Raw genomic sequence first — 23,663 nt, 5'->3', positions numbered from 1 at the left:
TCATATGAGAACATGACTACATGCCACCGTCAAAGTGCCAATACATTTCGACATAACGCGGTGTGCGTCCTCGCCGGCGTTCATTTCGTCGCGTCACGCCGGCGTTGCCACGTCAGGCGCCGTTCCTGCCATGCATAGAGTTTTTAAATGTACACTAGAGGGAACTCTGGCACTAGTGTCTATAGGAGCTGCAACGCACGGGGCTTCCGCGACCATGGGAATGATGGGTAGTACACACATTTGTCTAATCTTCGTACTTCTGGCCTTTTTTTGGCTCCGTGTGTGCTAGTGTGGCTTGGAGCGGTTTTCTCACGAAACAAAAAAAAAAACTGCAAATGTTCAGCTATTGTGCTTCACCATCTTATTCTTTTAGATATACTTTTGCAAATCAGGTCACGAAGTTCAAAGGGTTGAATCTTTCTTTCAAAACAAAACTGAAACACAGCAAGAAACAAAGCCGCAAGTACGGTTTGCTGCCCCCAAGTACGAAGACTAGGGAAATGTGTGTGCTGCCCTTGATTCCCATGGTCGCTGAACTATCGCAGCGACAGAGTCCCCTCTAGTTATTTTAGGAAACTCTATGCTGCCATGTACTCGCAGGTGCGTGCCGCGCTGCGTTGCTTTGGCACATGCGCGTTTCAGTGCGTCCGGCGTCCCTTCGTCACGAAAAGAGGGAGACGCAGTCTTGTCTGGGTAACGAATCGGCGAGAAATCCGGCATGTCGCACAGACCAGCGTCCGTCGGGCGGTGCCGACGGACGCTGGTCGCGCCTGGTGTCAGGCTGTATAGTACTCGCATTCTGCTAACGTAGCGTCGCGGTGCCCAGCGTGCGCTCGTCAACGGTACATTGAAGTATAGGCACGCGGCAATGCAGTTTACGAGATCTGATGGTAGCGCCAGAACACACAGCCTAGCGACTAGGCGCAGCAAAACCGAGTTTTGCAATGCGTAGCCTAGCGAGTAGACGCAGCAAAGTTGGACTTGAACGTGCATGTCATTTTGTTTTTTGTTTGTGAGCAGGGGGGTCACGGGTGATTATGTAAGCTACAAAAAAGCGTTCTTTGAAAATGTGACAAAAAGTGCACTGACACTTCAGCGTGTCACTGTGTTTGGCAAGCGTTTCTTTTTCTTAGTATCCACGACGGTCAGTGTATACCAAAAATGCTGAGGTAACCCAAAAAGCTTTGTCGCGCCCTCTGGTCGACTGTCGGGTGCCACTAATGAGCCCTTCATAATGCAATCGCGGCCATTTTCTTGCTCAACATATACCAAGTTTTGTGTTACATGACTTCAATGAATGACGAAATATATGACTGGTGCAAACATCGTAACTCTGACACATGTGTCATGTAAGAACATGACAACATACCACGCTCATAGCATGCTCACAGCCGTTTCACTAGCTCCACGTATACTAAATTTGGTATCACGTAGAGTGAATGGATGACGAAGGTAAACGACACATCAAAATATGATAACACATTCAAACATAATACGGAAGTCATGTACGGCATCATTTTTCTCCACCTCGTAACGTTGTGCTGATTTTAAAGTCGCATATCAACATTTCTCATTCATGCTTCGCATATCATCAATTGCCACTGTACGTGGGATCCACCAATTTCGTTGATCCAGCATTTCAATTAAATCAGTCATTTTTCGGAACTTTGTAACTTCGTCACTGTGAGCAAATTATGGTGCTCATTTCCATTATTTTCACTTCACGCACACGCTGGATAAAATTGCTTACGCATATTACTCATGCGCCATTCATGTTCATGTGTCATGTGCCGTTCCAAGTTTTGTGTTACGTGAAATTAATGGGAAAGAGTGGAATATTCCACTCTTTCCCATTGATTTCTTACTGAATTGGTTAGTTAGAAATGACTCAAAAGACTGAAGGAATGTGTGAACTTACGTGCTCGTTTTCTTTCTTTGACAAAGTATACGGATAACCTTCCTGATATAATTTTCCTCTTATATCCATCTACAGCCTATAATGACCCTTAAAACTGTTCAGGTAAGAAATGATGTAAATTGTAGTACCGGTGTAATTATGTTAATGCTCTAAAATTGTAAGTTATCTTTACTATACAATGCATTAACGTAACTAGTTTTTTTTCATTCACTAATAAATAAGCGACATGTTGATTTGCGTACCGACATTCCTTTTACTGACTGCCGTTCAGTGAAATGTGAAGGGGAATTTTCTTTCATTGGCAACTTTATTGCAGGTTTAGAAAAAGTGATTAACGCTTTCGCGTACTTGGTACTCTATTATGTGAGAGCATAGAGCCATCCCGCGGGCTTTATAGTAATGTCGTCCGAGGAGGTTTAAATTGGGCGATCAGCGAAGATTTGACTTTGTAATTTACGTTTTATTCGCCACGCTTTGACAGGACAAAGCAGTTAGTGTAAGATGAGGGCATATTGAAGTACAGCGTTATGTAGCTCATACTGCACAGATTTTATCACTGTGGCGTTTTCGATCGGTGAAAAGCCACCTTGGATGAAAAAAAAATCTCACAAGTAAAGTCCGAACTTTAACTAAACCTAAGCAATCTGCGTAGCCGTTACCAATTCTAAAACAGGTTCTCACCTCGAAATTGCTTCGAAAACAGGCCATAAAGGGGAGTCATTTTCGGCGAGCCGTTTTGTGAAGAAGTGTAGCACTGCGTGCCAGAAGCGTTGAATCACACCAGTGCTCCCTTGCATTGCGTAACCACGAACCACTGCGATCGCAGGGGCCGACAGTTCGGTTCACTCGGCCACGGGTGCGTTAGTGCACGTGCTGTTTCTGGTGCTGGCCATCCTGACTTTCCTCGTATCCCTGGACGTGCTCAGCGCCGCCTTCAAGCTGATCAGCGGTCGCGCGGCGGGCCGCGTATTCACCAACAGCAGCGTGTTACGCAACCCCGTGGTGGCCCTCATGATTGGCGTCCTCGTCACGGTCATGGTGCAGAGCTCCTCCTCGTCCACCTCAATCACCGTATCCATGGTTGGGTCCAACCGTACGTACTTTCTACCCTGGCAACATGATCATTGTTCATTCTTGATTACCCTATGTGTTCATAGTCATTCAATGGATATCCGAACGAAGCATCGTTATCGATTTCGAACAGTTATTCACGAGTGTGAGAGAAACTCATGTGAGAGGACAGTCGACAGAAGCACCGTGGCCATCTTCTTCTCTGGTCCGGTCACAAAGGGCCCAGAAACAGCCAATTAAAGTAAATAAAGTAAAAATTGCCGCCATATGTTTTTACTTTATTTTCACCGTCTTCTCCTTGAACTAGCGGACACCAACAGGGCAGTTAACATGTACTCGGGTGCAAACGTTACGTTGGTCCCTATACAAAAAATAAAAATTATGGTTACTAATGTATGTTATGCATTTTTGCCTTATAAGAACAAATTATTTCCTGCCGTGCTGCACTGCTGTCAAGTTAAGTGAACTCATTTTGTCTCATTCAATGGGCTCTGTATTGAGCGATGGGAATTAGTGTACAGCTGTAAAGAGCCAAGTGGGAAAACTCCTGTAGAGAGGGAAACGATGACCAGAAAGAAGCCACGCTACTGCCTCCAAACACCAGTTTGTTCAGTCTCCTTAGAGGTAGTGTAATATTATGAGTAAGCTAAATGAACTTGAACGTTCTTAAACTAAAAAGGCATGCTTGCCAGTAATGTTAAAATATTTCTCCACGAAATTCGCAGGCAAACTTTTGAGAGTGGTGGCTGAAGTCACTGCCATGGATAAATCATCATGGGGTCCAGCTTCTGACCCATAAGAAGAGGGTGGAGAGCTTGCCTGGGGTGGTCGCATTTTTATAAATGCGTAATGCTAGACGTCTGTGTTCGGTGCGAGGTAGTGCTCACGAAAAGGTTGTTTAAATTATCTGGAGCTCTGTGCTATGCAATCTATTGTGGCCTGTTTTCGGTTGAGGCGTTCAACCCTGCGCACTAAACTTGACAGGCGGCATGACAAGCTAGATACAATACTGGAGGGATATAAAGAATGATAAGAACACTGGTAAAATGGCGCGTCACTTGTTTTTTATTGGCAATGAGTGTTGAGCTCCAGACAAGCATAGTGTTTCAGTGGATGCACTTAACGCTCTGCAGCTGCAAGATTAGCGGGATTGTTCTTTTCAGTAAGTTCTTTTCAGTTTTTTAGTCAAACAAAGTTTGACTATTTTTTATCACGAAGTGATTTTTTAGAAAAATCCATTAAAAAGCATTATTCAATTTTTTAATCTCCACCGGAACTCAACTCATGAAAAATAGAGAAATGTGAACAGGTCCTTGTGTGCATTGTTACATAAACATGCTACTTGAAGTGTCGTTGCGCAGGGAGTACTAAGTAATAATATAGCATAACAAGAACTTAATGGAGCATATATACATGGCGATTTTCGCGCTAAGAAAGCGAACACGGGAGAAAGGGGAAGACATATGCTACTAACAACATTGCATTGCAAAAGTTGCATTGAAATATAGAGTGAACCCGATAAAGCCACCCCACGAACACTGAGAGGTGTATTTTTCAAATTCAATGGAGCTGATTGCGCTCGCGAGACGTCTGTGTCCCTCTACAAGAGCGAGATCAGCTTTTTTTAGAAGCGAAGCATACCAGACACCTGATCTCGGTCAGGTGTCTGGTGTGAGCGCCCTTACAGCACATGCGCGCCTCTACACCTCCCTCTCCGGTCGTACGTTCTGCCCCTCTCTCCCCCCCGCAGCGCCAGCGCAGGCAGTGCCTGTAGCTTACACTAGCTCTCCCCTCTTCTCCTCTAGGCATCACTCTCAGCAGAATTTACACCCCGAACGAGCATGCGCGTTGCCGGCCCCTCTTCACCTACGCTCCCACCATCTTTCGTCTGTGAACGATTCCGCAAGCAGTGCCTCCTAGCGAGTTTGTTGATTGAAAAATAAAAAAAATTGGCAGATCCCACGTACAGTGGAAATTGGTAATATGCAAAGCACGAGTAATGGACGGACAGATAAAAAAAACTTTATTGAAAAAATGTTTGCACCGGTCATATACTCTCGACATTCATTCACGTCACGTGACACAAAATTTGGTATACGTGAAGCTAGCAAAACTGCCGCGAGCGCATCATGAAGAGCCCATTATACTCCATTGTAGCGTTGACGCGCGCACGCTGGGCAGAGCGACGCTACGTTGCCAAAACGCGAGCACTCTGTAGTCTGACACCAGGCGCAACCAGCATCCGTCGGCGCAGCCCGACGGCAACCACCGCGAAATGCTCCATGTCACATTTCGCGCTGATGCGTTACCCAGACAACACTGCGTCTCCCCCTTTTCGTGACGGAGGGTTCCTGGACGCGCTCAAACGTGCATGCGTCAAAGCGAGTATATGGCAGGACTGGTGCCTGGCATGGCCATACCGGCGTGACCCGATGGAATGAACGCCGGTGAGCACGCGCACCGCGTCATGTTGAAATATATTGGCACCTTGACTGTGGCATGTAGTCATGCTCGCACATGACACGCATTTCGTGATTTTTATGTTTACAGCAGTCACATACCTTCGTCATTTATTGACGTCACGTAATACCAAATTTGGCCTATGTAAAGCTAGCGAAACGGCCGCGAGCGCATCATGAGTTTGGCATGTAGTCATGTTGTTACATGACACGTATGTCGTGGTTATGTTTGTATTTGTAATATACCTATGTCGTCCGTTCACGTCACGTAATACCCAGTTTGGTACATGTAAAGCTACTGAAACGGCCGCGAGCACATCATGAGAGTAGCATGTAGTCATGTTGTTACATGATACGCGTCTCCTGTTTGTCCTGTTTGCACCAGAATCATACCTTCGTCATCCATTCACGTCCCGTAATACCAAATTTTGTATAAATGAGGCTAGTGAAACGGCCGCCAGTGCATCATGAGCGTGGCACGTAGTCACGTTGTTACATGACACGCATGTCTTGATTTTCATGTTAGGGCCTATCGCTTGTGTTAGCCATGCAGTCATATCACACCACACAAGTTTTGCAACGTGTCTTGTGAACAAAACTACCGCAAGAGCTGCAGGACCATGAAATGCTAATTACGAGATTCATGACATTTATATCATGATTTTCATGTTATGACTAGTCAAATGTGGTCGTTATACAGTCATATTAAGCCATACCAAGTTTGGTATCGATAACCTTATCGAAACGGCCAGGAGATTTAAAGGTCTTAGACGGATAGATAGATAGATGGACAGATAGATAGATAGATTGATTGATAGATAGATAGGTAGATAGATAAATAGATATATAGATAGATTGATTTATAGTTAGATAGATAGAGGGATATATATATATATATATATATATATATATATATATATATATATATATATATATATATATATATATATATATATATATATATATATATATATATATATATATATTTATATATATATATATATATATATATAGATAGATAGATAGATAGATAGATAGATAGTAGATAGATAGATAGATAGATAGATAGATACGCGCAAAGTCGCAAAAGTTCGCTACGAAATGCTTCGCATTTAAAACCGACTGCTTGCGCTGCGAAGCGGTTCACTGGCCTCCTCTTATATATAGAGACTGGATCTTGACCTCCAAGGTAGTGCCGGTTCGGTGGGCTGTTTAACAATAAGAATTCGCAGCTTGTGTATTACATAAAAGCCTACTGCAGGTCTCTATGTCCAATCAGAAGTCTTCTGTCTCTCATTGCCCACTGGCAGCGATTGACATGTTGCAGTTGGAAACACCGTTCTCTCACTGCATGCTTTACGCTTCTCCAGGTTTCGCTCCTGCGCAACACCGTGATTAGAACCAGCGTCAACGCCGCCGACAGTGTAAACGCTAGCACCTGTTGTTTCGCATCTACACATGGTTCCCTTTAGCGGATATGGTATAATTCTTGGTGTCACATGTCCTTAGTTTCTTAGGTGATGTTGCCTTGGTATGCTTTTGGTGCGTCGGTGTATCAGTGTGCTATAAATATAGTTTCGTTGCAACGATTGCAATAAACAAGTAGTTGATAGCACCTGCCATGTGTTTTTTCATGTGTCCGTCTTTAATTACGTAGCACAGAATAACGACGTTAAGCTGTTTAGCACGTTTTTTATTGTTCGAAGAGGTTACGACGCGTCTGTGAGGCAATCCACACATTTACGCAGGTGCATTTTTTGTGGATAGTGATTACGGTGATGGTTAAATTTGCATGAATGCTTTGTTATGGTCAGGCCTTTTAATCAACAGCTAGTTTTCCTTTCATATTGTGTAACAGCCGGTGAGATGTGATGCTTCTGACATGAAATAAAAGTGTTAAGGTTACTCTTCCTGACTATACGCGACACTTGTATGCATTTTTATTATCATTTCCAAACTCTTCAGCCTCGCAGTGTCTCAGAGGTAGAACACCTGCTTAGAAAGTAATAAAACGCACTTGTTGCCACGCAGAACTTCCGGCCAGATCAAGAATTTTGCCTATTTGTGTGTGTTGTGATTTTCAGTTCATGAAGCACGCCGAATTTTCGGAGAATCTTACGACTGTGACGCCAGCACTAAAATAACTGCGAAATCAGCTCTTTCAGGCTCTCGTATGAGCGCTTTCAGGCTTTCAAGCGCTTCTTTTGGTGGCCGAGCGAACTTACACAGTGGTCGCTACTGCGGCATTGCGCAGTTCTGACGGTGCGCAGCGCGGTGCCCATCATAATGGGTGCCAATGTGGGCACCTCGGTGACCAACACCATGATCTCGCTGATGCACATCAAGCGACGAGACGAGTTCCGCCGAGGCTTCGCAGCGGCCACCGTGCACGACATCTTCAACTGGCTCACTGTGCTCGTTTTGCTGCCCATCGAAGTGGCATTCCGTGAGTATGCGGTGTCTACCCGCGATCCCGGCTTACTTCCTATTACAAAGTGCGTTGACTTGAATAGACTAGTATTAAAGCGAGCGAACAACGTAGCCAACAACTAATCAGTCACACACTCTTTAATTTTCACCATGTTTTTTTTCACACAATGAGAAGAAGCGTAAACTTGAGAAAAAGCTAAAAGTTCTTTCGCCTCAAAAATCTGATTGAGATGTGGGGTTTAACGTCGCGAAACCACTATATGATTGATTTGTTGGGTTGAACGTCCCAAAACCACCATATGATTATGAGAGACGCCATAGCAGCGGGCTTCGGAAATTTCTACCACCTGGGGTTATTTAACGTGCACCCAAATCTGAGCAAACGGGCCTACAACATTTCTGCCTCCATTGGAAATGCAGACGCTGCAGCCGGTATTCAATCCCGTGACCTGCGGGTCAGCAGCCGAGTTCATATGATTATGAAAGACACCGAAATGGAGGGCAACGGAAATTTCGACCACCTGGGGTTCCTTAGCGTGCACCCAAAACTGAGCATACGGCCCTACAACATTTTCGCCTCTATCACAAATGCAGCCACTGCAGCCGAGATTTGATCCCTCGACCTGCGGGTCAGCAGCCGAGTACCTTAGTCACTAGACTACCGTAGTGGGGTGGCCTGACAAGTATCTCGTCCATACAAGCAGTAGGTTTCAGTGCACGGACGAAGAGTGCTTTACGTCATATGGGTCAATAAAGTAATACATAGCATATTAACTGCGCATTATATAAAATGCAAATCAAGTAGTAATAACTTGAGAACAAAAATGTGTAAAAGCAAAACACAATCATGAAATGGTTTATATATCAGTCAAACACCTAGGTACAATCAAAATTTTGATACATCAAGATTCTATAAAAAGATCTCAGTCTTTCTGATCAGATGTTAATAAACCGATACAAGAACGATTTCGACCTTTTAGTCTCATTTTGTGGTAACTGCAATACATCAATTACTTTTCGTTAGAGATTGTAAATATAAATGACCCCTCGCCACCCACGTTTAATGACGAGAGAGTAGTGTTCTGCTCTCCTTCGCTACCTTTCGCGCATGCATTGCATCCTCTTTACCCCTCAGTTCTTACAAGCACGTGAAGAATGTCGGCACTAGACGCTAGAAACTATAAAGCTTTTGCACTTCTCGACCAAACGTTATCACCGCTTGCGCTGTTGTACACACACAATGAAGTGGATCAGTTAATTGTACTCGATAGTCATACGAGACAAGGAAAGACGGTTGGGCGGCTGCATGACAAAGCGGTGCAGCAGAGAAATCACATTTGGTATTTCACTTACGCGGACCAATCGAGGAGAGAAATATCAGGAGAGAATATTGCGCTCGTTTTTCTTTTGTAATTTGAGAGCCCTGCGAATAGGCTTGTAAGTAGTAAGTACTGTGGATGACAAAAGCGTTGTTGTCCATGTATAGTGCGTGTAGAAGAAATAGGCTACAGCACATCAGGGCGATTATATTATTAATTTTTATTTTCATGAAGGCGTAGACCTGCGAGGTTTAGAAATAAATATACTTTACCAAGCATATAGTGTTTTTCATAGCTTTGTATTGCTTGGAAAACTCATCTATATAACTATCTGTTACCGTTCTCTTTTGCGTGAAAATCTATTCTGTTTGTTCAGAGGAAGATCCATTTGATACCGTTTGGATTGCAGTCTTTTCATACAGTTCGACCCACTGAATGGTCTGTGTGTTGGTGTTACCCTATATGCGTAAGCAACAGATAAGGCATGAATGGAAAAGATCGCGACACATGCGGTGCGTTATTTCGATAGGATAATCTATTTCATCAGTAATTAAGAAGACCTAAATCTATTCGCCTTTTCGAACAAAGATGACCATCATGGTCATTGCGGGACAAGTGTGCTCTGAGTGTCACGCCTTGTGTTTTCGTTGATCATGCTATACAGACCCAGGGCAATGTTATCTAGGAATGAGAGAATGGAATGAGTGTGGGCGAAGAATACAAAAAGCTTGCGTATTTGTTGAGAAATACGTGAAATGCAAAGCTAACGTCATCTTGATTATGACATGTAAATTCCAGCGATTTTCTGGATTCGAGTGAAAAACAAGGTAGTGTTGCCGTTGCTTAAGCTTTCACACAATAGCTAGAACTTTTGCCGTATGTCAAGTATGTTCCACCTTCTTCGGTTTGCATGATATTGTTGCTTTTTTTTAACGGTGAAGCTATTCGTAATCGATAAAGATGGTATTGGTGATGGAAGAAGACTGACCACGTCGTTGCCCTGCAAAGGCCGGGCACAGCTAGCCACTCAACAATCAATACAGCCGTATGTTGCGTTACATGGTAGTTAAAAGCTATGAGACGCAAAAAGCACAGCCATGGTGAAGTCATGCAAAGCCACGCTATACAAAATACCATTACGCACAGCACCCTTTATAGACGGTGCAGGTAGCATGTAAAGCCTTTTTACAAGCATGGGCGCAAAAAAAAAGCACAGCTGGACAATCTGCGCATGCGCGGTGGTTAAGTCAAGCTCGCCAACAGTGTTATGGTGAGAGAAGTTTTGCCTGGCCATTGTAGTTTGTACAAACTGAGGGCGCCAGCTTCAATAAATGATGGCCATCATCAATGAGGGCCCGGAACTTCACATCAACTCTTTAGAGTTGGTGTAGACTCCACCAACTCTGTGGGGACCTCTAAAGAAGTACTCACCGAGTTAGTGGAGTCTACTTGAAAAGATCAACAAAATATATGTGTGGGACTTTGCTAGACGTCCCCACATCTCTTTTGTTAATGATTGGTCTCCACTGCCACCACCGAGACTATGAGGACACGTCCTAAAATTTGTGTACTCAGGAGGGGGAAGCGACGCATCTCGAAGCTAGACGCGTCGGTCGAAGAGAAGCACGAGAGGCGACGGCGCAGTGCTTCGCTTGGCGGAGCTATTCGGGATTTTGTGCCAATTTTGCCTATTCGTTTTTTGCAGCAGTAACTTTTGCAATACCTTTACTTTGCAAAGTATTGTAAATACATGCTTCGTCTGACCAGGTTCTTAGTTTTTGTGTACGAGCTGACCATGGTGTAATTATTGGTTTGTTCTAAAACAGGGACGCAACTGCACCAGATGTGATAGTGATTGGCCAGGAATCATACCTTGTCATTTCTCACCTTGCTGGTAACTCGAGTCAGTGGTAAAGTTAATTAGCCATGTTTGTGTTTTATTACCTATGTTTTATGTGTTATTTACCATGTAACCACTGTCATTGTTACTAATTGTTTCGTTTAGCCTTCCTTCACAAGGCACGATGTTCACCGTTATAAGGGTGCAAATACCTCTAATAGCACTCGGCTTTTCCAAAAAGACAATAATGCTTTCTTCGTAAACATTGCAGCCTCTTCATTGCCACCAAATACATAATGACCAGAAGGCATTAACAAGACAATGGCAGCAGGTGGCCATTTACAACATGAAAATAAATACATCCTCCATCGCCAAATGGTGCTCTTGTGCATTACCTTGTTAAGAGAGCCGTACTGCTATCTATTACTGGATTAGTGAGGACTTTGTCCCTGTTATTGTAAAAAAACCAGTCATAACAGAAAAAAGTTATTGCTTTCCTTACTATATCAATATTTCTGACTGTTTAGCAGAGGGAAAATTTTTCTTAAAACTTGTTCGGACATTTATTTCTATCAATAAACAGCATTACGCCTCTGCATGAAAGACGCCTCTGCAAGAAAACATTGGACTATTTCCAGCGAGCGCATCGGCTGTGAGCGCACCTTCCAGAATTGACCTACAACGTTTAACGGAGGTATAGCTCACGGCTCTCCCATAGCAGAGTGTGTATCTCTGAAGCGTCACAATTTATTCTTTACATTCATTCTTTTAACCAGCTGGCCATACTGCGCTGCCATACTAGATTTTAAATTGTGCTTAGAATCGTGGATCTTTCATTCTAAATAGAGTGATGGCTATGGACATTCAGAGGTTTTAACCAGCTGTAGTTACTTCACGTTTACAATTAGTATGTACTGAATTAGTATGTACTGAATGTCCATCCTTGTGCTTCTCGTGTGCTGATATCGCATAATAAACTATAACACCCCATTCCACAGCTTCTAGTTATCCTGCACGATCTGAATGACAGTTCTTGTTTTCGCTATATTCATTTATTTACATGGTGCATCAACAACCAACGAAAGCGGCACGGTAAAGCGAGTTTTCGATTTCTGTCAGGTTTTTCTGTAGCAAATCTTTATATTAGTTAGCTCGAAGTGCAATCGTCAGCACATTTAGGACGAATGCTCCACCACGTGTCCTGCAGCAGTTTGATTGACTCTGACACCACGTACGTTTGGGTTTTGTTGCCAAGATGCTATCCATTCATGCCAACATACCATCCAAGCCTACCGAGGTATACCTCGGCAAAAGCGCCCAGCACTTCGCGGCTGGCATCATGAAACTAGCCCTGGTCATGCATCGAAGTGTTCGTGTTAAAGGTGTTGATGGCTGTATTTTGGGTGGATTAACAACATCGATAATTCAGTGCCTTGCGTTGGTAGCTACAGTAAAGAAGATCGTAAGTTTTTTTGTATTTACCGGGACCACAGAAAGTGTTTGATTTAACCAAATTCAAAATTACCATAAGTATCAAGAAAACAAGCAAATGTCAATTAGGCCGATACACTTTTTCTTCTTTGATAAATGCGTAAAACTTGTACTTATTATTTGCATAACTACCATCTAAAAGCACCAGTATTGCCTCTGGCGACTTAGTTGACAATGTGGCTGCAGTTCAAGACCTTCCTAAATTAACTAATCCGTAGCGTAATGACTAGAATTTAACCAGAAACGTCGATACAATCTTTAGCATAGACACTGTTCAGTCAAGTTTTCCAGTCTGACTGCAGCGCCAGAATTCATAGCCTAGCGGATAAAAAAAGCAACCTTGAGACGTCTTCGGTGAAAATGAAACGCGGCGCACACGTAGCGTGCCATGCATCTGTTGGTGGATTGTGGCCGGTATACATGGGGGACGCGCACATGCGTTTATTTTCTGCGTGCCCCTAACGGCGAATGTCAAATACTTTGAGACGGGGCAGTGTGAGCAACGCAGCTCCCTCTGGTCAGCGTGCGGTTCCTATATGGTTCACTCTCATGGCAATGGCTATACAGGCTACGCCACCTTGTTTCGGTAGTGCGCGAACGCCGTTTCCACTCCTTTGCAGTCGACATTTGAGGCGCTTCGCGGTAGGCGAACTTCGAAGATCATCCGCATTAACTAAGCAGTGGCCGAGTATGATCTAATTTACGAACGTTTGATTATATTAAACAAATACTATTGTGAAGAAGATGTGGCTGCGGCGAGCAGCATCGCCAACGCCAGGCTCTCTCGGCTCGTGCTTCGGCTCGCTGCTGTGCTGATCTCTGCTGGACGGTTCTTCACGCTGTCCAGCCGTTGTCGTTATCGACTAATAAACCTCGTTGAATTTGGTGGATAGTGCTGTTTATCCCCGTCGCTACACCCAGGAACTGCGAAGCCGCACGCTACCACCCGTCATGACTGACAACGCCAACCCATCGGCTTCGTCGCCCCAGTTCAACTGCCCTGGCCATCCTAGGCTACGGGACCCGAAGGTTTTCAGCGGTGCGGGTGGGACCGACGTGGAGGACTGGCTTGAGCGCTACGAGCTGGTGAGCGCCTATAATAAGTGGGATCAAGCCGACAAGCTCGGCCATGTCGTTTAACAACCACAAACACAACATCCCCACATAGAGCGTCTTCAAGACGTCATGTGCTGAAGTGTTTGGTTGGCCGGCTGTCCGCAAGCAGCGGGCAGAACAGCGCTTGCGCGTCCGCTCTCAGCAGACTGGCGAAAATTTCACCAGCTATATTGAGGATGTCGTCGACCTTTGCCGACGCACGAATGACACCATGCCCGAGTCGGACAAGGTCAAACACATCCTGAAGGACATCGACGATGGCGCATTTCAAATGCTCTTGGCAAGAAATCCGAGCACAGCTTCCGAAGTCGTCAGCTTATGTCAGAGCTAGGACGAGTTGAAGAAGCAACGCTCTTTGACTCGACAACCTCAGCGTGGTGGTGAGTCGCTGTCCAGTTTTTACACCATGCCTGACATTTCACCATTTCTTCAGCAAGTCCGAGCCTTCGTCCGTGTGGAAGTCACCCGCCAACTTTCTTTAGTGCCTTTTGCTCACGAGACCACCACCCGTCTAGCCGCCCCGCTCAAATATGCAGACGCTCTGCGTAGGCTTCCGCAACCGCCCTACACCACGCGCTCACAGCGCGCACACCCGGCTGCTTATACTGCACCTTGGGCGGCACCACCAGTTGCCAATCTATGGAGGACGCCCGATAACCGACCGATTTGTTACGACTGCTTCACTCCCGGACACGTTGCCCGCTACTGCCGCCGTTGACCTCAGACGTTCGGCAAATATGCCCGGTCGTCGCAACCCGGCAGCTAAACCTTCGACCAATACGGGCCGGTCTCGTCACCTCGCTATGCAGCAGCGCGCACCGCCTCCTCGTTGGTGATCACACTCCCCCATGCGTCGCCGGCCCGGACCTTCCGAACAGGAAAACTAAGCACCGTAGTTCGAGAGGCTAGAACTGCGCCATTTTCGAACTGTCTAAGCCATCGCCCCTCTCCTGCTAACGTGGTCACAGTAACTGTTGAAGGTTATTGTACTTTCGCCCTTGTGGACACCGGCGCAGCTGTTTCTGTTTTGCCGCTAATCTCTGCCGTTTATTGCGCAAAGTCACGATGCCGCTTTCGGGACTGTCGATCCACACCGCAAGCGCACAGCAAGTAACACCTCTCGCAACCTGCACTGCAAGAGTGTCCATCGAAGGCAATCTTTACATCGTGGAACTTATTGTTCTCGCTGTCTGTTCGCATGGCGTCATCCTCGGGTGGGACTTCCTATCCCCGCATAATGCCGTCATCGACTGCGCTCGCGCCGAAGTTGAGTTTTCACTCTTGTGTGATGTCCCATTACTTGACGCTCTTCATCAGCCGGCGAAGTTGCTCGTTCATGAAGATACCGATATTCCCCCTGGAAATGTCGTCCTTGTTCCCGTTTCATGCAACGCCTACACTGACGCTACATGCCTTTTTATGCCTTCCAAAATCTTCAAGAGTCGTCGAGCTCTGCCGCTGCCTTTCGCAACAATTGACCTTGCCGCCGGAAGAAGCAATATGTTCGTAAGCAATCCGCTTTCCACACCTGTCACTTTGCTTGCGGGGGAGTGTCTCGGCCGCGTGCAGGATCTCGACCAATCGGCTTTGGTTGATGTCCCGAATGACTACTGCGACCACCCACAATCACTGTCGGCACTCGAGGAGTCGTCCAAGGATACGTTTTCTAGCGCAATTGCCGACACTCTCACTCCTACCGAACATGCCGACCTGCTGGATCTTCTGCAAGAGGTCAGGAGTTCTTTCGATGTGTCGCAGCCTCAACTGGGCCGCACGTCACAAGTCAAACATCATGTGGACACCAGCCTACACCTGCCACTGCGTCAAAGGCCATACCGTGTCTCCGCTGAAGAGCGCCGCGTCATCAACGATCAAGTCGAAAATATGCTTCGGAGAGACGCCATTCAACCATCTCACAGTCCCTGGGCGTCTCCTGTTGTCCTCGTGCGTAAGAAAGACGGATCTATCCGATTTTGCGTGGACTATTGTCGTTTGATCAATATAACCCACAAGGACGTCTATCCTTTGCCGCGCATTGACGACGCCATCGATACCCTTCACGGAGCGGAATTTTTCTTGTCGCTAGATTTGCGGTCTGGCTACTCGCAAGTCCCAATGGCTGAAGCCGATCGCCAAAAAACGGCATTTATTACACCAGACGGACTATACGAGTTTGACGTCATGCTCTTTGGGCTTTGTAACGTGCCTGCCACGTTTGAACGTCTTATGAATAATAGGCTACGTGGCCTTAAGTGGAATATGTGTCTGTTACCTCGACGATGTCGTGGTTTTCTCCCATGATTTTCCTACGCACCTCCTTCGCCTCAGGCACGTTTTGACTTGCCTGACTAACGCTGGCCTGCAGCTTAACCTGAAAAAATGCCGCTTCGCTGCACGCGAGTTCGTCATACTAGGCCACATCGTGTCCAAACACGGCGTATTACCTGACCCGGCAAAACTTCGAGCAGTCGCAGAATTTCCCAAGCCGACGACCATGAAAGAACTTCGCAGTTTTGTTGGCCTATGCTCGCATTTCCGGCGCTTTGTTCGCAATTTTGCATCTATCATGTCACCATTAACCCAGCTTCTTCGCGGTGACGTGAACCTCTCCTCCTGGTGCCCTGCATGTGACGTTGCCTTTACTACTCTACGCCGTCTGCTCACCTCCCCACCTATTCTTCGCCACTTCAACCCGACGGCTCCTACCGAAGTGCACACCGACGCCAGCGGCGTCGGGCTAGGCGCTGTCCTCGCTCAACGAAAGCCCGGCTATTCAGAATACGTTGTAGCCTACGCTAGTCGCACTCTGACGAAAGCCGAAAATAATTACAGCGTGACAGAAAAAGAGTGATTGGCTCTGGTGTGGGCGCTTGGAAAATTCCGGCCATACTCATACGGCCGCCCGCTCGATCTAGTACCTGACCACCATGCGCTTTGCTGGCTCTCCCCTTTGAAAGACCCTTTTGGCCGCCTTGCGCGATGGGCACTCCGCATCCAGGAGTACGACATTCGCGTCGTATACCGCTGCGGATGCAAACACTCTGGCGCTGATGCCCTGTCCCGCTCACCTTTATCACCAGATCCGACGTGCGAAAACACTCGCCTCGAGACGTTGTCATTGCTAAATCTCGACTCGATTGCCACCGAACAACGTTGTGACCCGTGGATCGCATCTCTTATCAAATATCTATCTGGCACGCCCAACCTTCCAGTATCTCGATCCCTTCGACGTCAAGCTTTCCATTTCGCCATCCGCGATCAACTCCTTCATCGACGCAACTACGCTCCCAATGGCCGCCGGTGGCTACTGGTCATTGCACGCACTTTACGATCACAAGTATGTGCCTCTCTTCACGACGATCCGCAATGTGGCCACGCCGGGGGGCTCAAAACATATGAACACCTTCGCCATCACTATTACTGGCGCGGCATGTACAATTTTGTACGCTAATTCGTGCAGTGCTGTCCTGACTGCCAGCGACGCAAATCAACAGCGCCACGAGCGACTGGCGCATTGCAGCCACTTTCATGCCCTGCCAAGCCATTTGATCGCGTCGGCGTTGACCTCTACCACCCCCTTCCATTGACATCAAATGGTAATCGGTGGATTATGGTGGCAGTGGACCACCTGACACGCTACGCCGAAACAGCCGCTTTGCCGAGCGCTACAGCTCAGGATGTCGCCTTTTTCATTTTACGTCACTTTATTCTTCGACATAGTCCACCTCGACAGCTCTTTAGTGTCAGAGGCCGCGCTTTCTGCTCCGAGGCCATCGAAACTCTGCTTTCGGAATGCTACGTCATTCATCGGAAAACGACAGCATACCACCCGCAGACTAACGGGCTAACGGAACGGTTCAACCGCACGCTGGGTGATATGCTCTCAATGTACGTGGCATCTGATCATAGCAACTGGGACCGTGTTCTCCCATACGTCACATTCGCATATAACACCGCAGTTCAAACCACCACGGGATTTTCACTTTTCTTTCTTCTTTATGGACGTGAGCCTTCCCATACGATCGACCCCCTACTGCCCTACCGTCCTGATGCTTCCGAGTGCCCACCTGCCTCCGATGCTTCTCGACAAGCCGAAGAGCGCTGCCAGCTTGCCCGTGCGTTCACCTCAAAAGAGCAGCAACTCCAGAAAGAACTGCGTAGCACCGCCCTTTCAGATCCCAGCTATGCCCCAGGGTCTCTTGTGTGGCTCGCCATTCCACACGAAACACCGGGACTCTCCTCAAAACTTGTCCCCCGTACGAGGGGCCTTACACCGTTTTGGAGAAAACCTCTCCGGTTAATTTTCTAATTGAGCCAGTTTCCAGATCAGACGACATGCGCCGGTGCGCACGTGACATCGTCCATGTTTGCCGACTGAAACCATACCATGAGCTTCTGCCTGACACTTCTTAAGTCGCCAGGATGGTTTCTTTTTCAGCGGGGGCGATTGTGAAGAAGATGATGTGCCTGCGGCGAGCAGCATCGCCAACGCCAGGCTCTCTCGGCTCGTGCTTCGGCTCGCTGCTGTGCTGATCTCTGCTGGACGGTTCTTCACGCTGTCTAGCTGTTGTTGTTATCGACTAATAAACCTCGTCACACTATGCTTACCGGAAATGGCGGACGTGTCCAAAACTTCCGATTTTCTCAATTACCACGTATCCAACCCTGCTGTACGCTTGTGCCGTATGATCATGGGCACTCTTCTTGGATTTGTGTTCGCGAGAGACGCGTCACAACAGCCACAGTAGGTACATGAAACACACTGACGTGCAGAGATATTTACTAAGTGTATGCGCAATGGTATAGTACGTTGCTTAGGTAAGTCGATCACTAGCACACAATCGTTGAAGATTTGCTTCTCAAAACCGTGATGTGATTATCTGGGACGCCGCAGTGGAGAGCGCAGGAATTTTCGACTTCATGTTGTTCCTTAACCCCATTCAAAAGGTATGAATGCGGATATGTGCATTTAGCCTCCACCTATATTCAGCCCCCTCAGCGCAGGGCTTCAGGTCTCTTAGAGTGGAGTTTTTCCAATTCAACAGCAGCTCCAGAACTTGCTACCTATCGTGCAGCAAAAGCAAATGTGAGCTGGGCCAAAGTGTGAGCGTCTACCCTCAGCCCGTGTGCGCAGACCATAACCGGATTAGAGCGCCGACGTGCGTGTAATTTTGGTAGGACACACAGCGGACAATAGAAGCCACACTGACTCGTTCAGTGAAAGCAAATCGTGGCACTCTGCTCAGATTTCGTTGCTGCAACATTAGCTATTTTAGCGTCAATACCTGTACCCAGCAGAAACGAATCGTTAATGGAGACTCGTGAATTCTATATTCGTATTTGCAGGTGCCTCATATTCACAATTTTTTCATGAAATCTGGCCCCCATCCTTTTCGCCTGAGCAGTTTTTCGTAAAGGAGAAGTGGGATAAACTTTACACATGTGTTTTCTGGCTCCACAAGTAGGTATTGAGCGCTTATAACGATCCGTTTCTAATATGCCGACGTAGGGACGAATGTCTACGTTTTATATGAATTACTACTACCAGTATAGAGCGCGATTCAAAACGGCTGCGAATTCCACTCATTTGCAACGCAGGTGACGCTGCCACGCGGTCACCTCCCGTGGTGACATCCCATCAGATCACCATTCAGCACGAAATGGTGACATGAGTATCAGCTGATATTTCGTCTGCTAGGCGGCCCCTTATTCGTCACTGCCATCGTCGACCCCGCTGTAAATGGTGTTAATAGCTGATGAAGTGGCTAAGCGAAGAATAAAGCACTTAGGAACTTGGAATATCTGTGATTCGTGACGTCGCAAACCATGATCGCCTATATTCTCTGCAAGGCACGGATTATAAGATTTACGCCGGTCTCACCTGTGACAAGAAGAGAACAGGAGACACATGATTTTGCCGTGCTGACAGGAAAGAACACACAGCGCAAGGAAACGTTTTGCGCAAGACAGAACTCTCACGTTATCAAACGAAAATGAACAGTTCGTACACACACACACACAGACGCGCACACGCACGCACACACACACGCGCACGCACACACACACACGCGCACGCACACGCAAACGCACGCACGCACGCACGCGTACGCGTAACGCACACGCACGCACGCACACAGAGCCCCGCCGTGGTAATCTAGTGGCTAAGGTACTCGGCTGCTGACCCGCAGGTCTTGGAAGCGAATCACGACTGTGGTGGCTGAATTTTCGTTTGAAGCAAAGATGCTGCAGGCCTGTGTGCTCAGATGTGGGTGCACGTTAAAGAACCTCAGGTGGTCTAAATTTCTGGGGTCCTCCACTACGGCGTCTTTTATAATCATATTGATACGTTATGAGCCGGGTCATGTTTTGGGACAAAGGTAGAGGAAGAGAAAGTTACTTGGTTCAGCTTATGTTCGCCATCATCGCCGATCATCGCCTGATCTCTCCTGTAAATAAACATAGTTAAACTCAATCTAACCGTAACAGTTTAAGGGTGGAGGCGCTGGGCGCCTAATGAAGCAGCATGGTTCTGCAACAACCTGAGCTACGCCGAAGCCGCCGCATTGCTGGGTTGCCCCTGTTATCGCTGGTAATCGAGATGTTTCACGGTGAAGACGGAACCCTGAACGCCGCAGCTGATGGCACTACACCACCAGTTCCAGCGACACCTTTACTATTGACCTCAGCCGCGGCTGGTCTTTGGCAGCGTCAGCATCTGATAGAGTCCCGTACTTTCGGGAGCAAATATGGCGGGGACGTGGACGAGTGGCTCAAACATTACGAGCGGTTGAGCTACTACTACTCTTGGGACACGGCAGCTCAGTTGACTAACGTGGTGTTCTTCTTGAGGGACACGGCACTCACATGGTATGAAAACCACGAGGACGCCTTCACAACGTGGGAACGCTTCGTGTCCGAAATCAAGGAATGTTTCGGGGACACAGTGGCAAAGAGGAAGCAAGCCGAACAAATGCTGCTGCAAAGAGCCCAGGTCCCAGATAAAACTTTCACGATGTATATCGAGGTGATTCTGAAACTATGTGAGACCGTTAACTCTTACATGCTCGAGGAGGACAAAGTCGGTCACCTGTTGAAGGGCATCGCAGAGGATGTTTATCACTTTCTTATCGGCAAAGACAGCATTGGTACAGTAGCCGATGTCATACGACACTGTCGCACGTTTGAGACGCTGAAGATGAGGCGCATTGCTCCTAAATTTGGTCGATTACCTAATGTAACCACGGTGGCGAGTGTTGACAACTACGCGCCTTCTGATCTTGTGTCTACAATACGTGAGATCGTGCATGACGAACTCAGTCGACACACTCGCGTGACGCCTTGCGAAGCTACACCCTTGCCGGTTCCAGACCAGCATCAGCATCCTGTTTGCATCGCTGCAGAAGTAATCGAGGAGTATTGCTATGCTTCTGGCACACCACCATGGCCGCAGCGCAGCCGCACCCGCCACCAGTGCCGCTTCAGTGTTTCGCGACAGCTGGCCGCCGACTTCCAGAACCCGAACGAATACGCACCTGTTTCACCACGCCCTCGCGATGCTTTCCAAAATACATATCGTCGACCTCCTGCGTGCTATAGCTGTGGTGCTCCAGGACACATTGGCACAGAGAGATGACATCGAGATACGAGCCATCGTCAAGACTTCCTCGCGGTGGCCACAGTTATGACGATCCTTGGTGGTCCACGTATCCCAATAGCACCCTACGACAAGAGAGCCGGCTTGGAACCTCCCCTGCTTCTGACCGTCGCTTGACACCTCCACCATAAAACTGTTACGGTTAGATTGAGTTTAACTATGTTTATTAGCAAGAGAGATCAGGCGATGATCGGTGATGATGGTGAACATAGGCCGAACCAAGTAACTTCCGTTTTCTCTACCTTTTTCCCAAAACATGGTCCAGCTCATACCGTATCAATGTGGTGGTTTCGAGACGTTAAATTCCACATATCAACCAAAACCACACAGACGCTGTCGACACTCTACTCCTCTACACGACAGCCACATGGCAGTAAAGGTGCGTCTCGCCCGCGTCACTGTCAAATTTTCGGAAATCGTAAAGTGAGCACCTCCTGTATTTTTGCGCACTCTCCAGGTGTGTAAAGCCAACGTTCAATACATACCGGAGACGCGTCGAGAAACGTATGTTGCACGCGCAGTCCTACGTGAAACCCATTCGAGATCTTCGTGACTAGGACATTCCTGGAAAAACTTGTGGCGCACAAAAAAGACATATACAACGAAAGAGACCCGACGATGCACATCGTTCTGTGATTACTTTTTTTGTATATATCGGTTTGGGCCCCGCAAGTTTAACGAACGATCCTATTCTTACGTTTATTTAAAGACAATCCCTTATGTGGCACTTAGAAACGCTTCTTGTGGAAGCCATCCACAATGCTTTTACTAGATGCAAGAACGCAGGGCTGTTGAAATCGTTGCTAGAAATTATCACACGCTGACGGGTGCATGACAGAATATTCGAAGTGTTGTGGCGAAGGCACAAGGTTTGTGACGAAGCAGTGCAAGACATCAAAATTAAACGACTGCCAAGGGTCGCCGCCAGTCAGCATGAAGATAACACTGATATTATCGACGTTATCGTAGGTAGCTAATTGTCACTCAGCGCCTGGGACGTGGCCTGGAGATGCTGAACGTGTCGCAATATTGTCGTTGTCGCAGGGTGCTGAATGCCACGTTGAGCTGTTGTACGCGGTTTGTCTACAAAATAAAAAAAAACGTTTCTACTTGATTGACGTGATTGATGTACTACTTACAAAACTTTCACATTCTGACCTATATAGTTAAACACATACATCGAGCTTGAAGTTTTTTGTCACAGTCTCTTTATTAGAAACCATGGTTCTTCGTTGATTTTTACCGTGATATCATCCGGCTACTGAACCTCAATTTGAACAAAGGCAGATCTGTTCACCATAAGGCATGACATTCGTCCTCTTTGTTTCTTTGGTGACTTCGGGCTTTATTATCACCTCTTGAATCCGTCTTCAAATAAACACTTTCAATCTTTTTTGAGCGTTTCATCTCACTAGAAGACTCCACTTGCTACTTTCATAGTCCTGAGCCACTTTTTACGGTATTCATTGTATGACATCAGGGTTGCAGTTTACTGCCTTTCGTATCGTTTGCCTTGAGTATTTTTGACAATGTCAATTACGATCGTCGCGGAAAATTGCAAGCACACACTGAGCGCCTTTTATATAATATATTATTCCTGCCCGACACCCATGCTAGAGGCTAGCATGGAGTGATGGCGAAGGGGTAGGGGTTGAATTTTCTCGCGTCGTTAACTTGGGTGCACCTCACAAAATGCGGGCGCTCACTCTTGTGTTTCCAGTGTGCGATATTGCACTATTCTGTAATGTCACCCATTTATAGAGCACAACACTGGAGCGAGGTGACACTTCGTAGCAAGAAGCGCACCTTATTGAAAAATGTGCTTTTGGTTCATCTTGCATTAGCCAGTAGTAGCAATCCTCTGTGTGGCGTTGTAGATCTGGCACTGGCCTTTCGAAAAGAGTGAGACGGGTCTCTACATGAAGACGCTCGTATTTGTTGCCCTCGGCTTTCCTGCGTTGCTGCGCCTACTTTTGGATTGAATAGAATACAGCCTGATGCAACACGTTATTATGGTCAGAGAGAAAAGGACAACTTTGCGTTTTGCTTGTAAACGCTCGCTGATGCGCAGAGCTGCAAATTTCTTCTAAGCTCTTGACAGCAGCGTCTTTTGGAGCTGTATGTGCCTGTTAACTAAGCACTGGGGGTGAAGTGAGGTTAACTGAACTTTATTTGTTCCTGAAAAACAAGTTAGACAACCCCCTAAGAGGGTCTGCCGCAAGTCTGGCCACGTCCACGCAGGCACTGGAAGACCATGGTCCTCCACCCAATCGCAGGCCTCCTGGACTACCGAGTATTGAACTGAGAGTTCGGGGATTTTAAGAGCTTTCTCCCAGTCTTCTTCTATGCTGAACTTTGCGCCATA

At 46.9% G+C, this 23,663-nt stretch overlaps 1 protein-coding gene across 1 annotated transcript in view; it reads left to right on the top strand.

Moving 5' to 3' along the window:
* The window catches only part of LOC119172920 (sodium-dependent phosphate transport protein 2B), a 42,741-nt gene that overhangs the window by 2,363 nt on the left and 16,715 nt on the right, over positions 1-23,663 (top strand). The window contains exons 2-4 of the mRNA XM_075893196.1: positions 2,745-3,011; positions 7,703-7,894; positions 11,153-11,191. Of these exons, the coding sequence (XP_075749311.1) occupies positions 2,745-3,011; positions 7,703-7,894; positions 11,153-11,191 (498 nt within the window). The remainder of the gene's footprint in view (positions 1-2,744; positions 3,012-7,702; positions 7,895-11,152; positions 11,192-23,663) is intronic.

Source organism: Rhipicephalus microplus, chromosome 4 (genome assembly GCF_043290135.1).
Source record: "Rhipicephalus microplus isolate Deutch F79 chromosome 4, USDA_Rmic, whole genome shotgun sequence".
In the NCBI taxonomy this organism is placed as follows: Eukaryota; Metazoa; Arthropoda; class Arachnida; order Ixodida; family Ixodidae; genus Rhipicephalus; species Rhipicephalus microplus.
The sequence above is the reverse complement of the archived record's forward strand: the minus strand, read 5'-3'. Positions and strand labels throughout refer to the sequence as shown.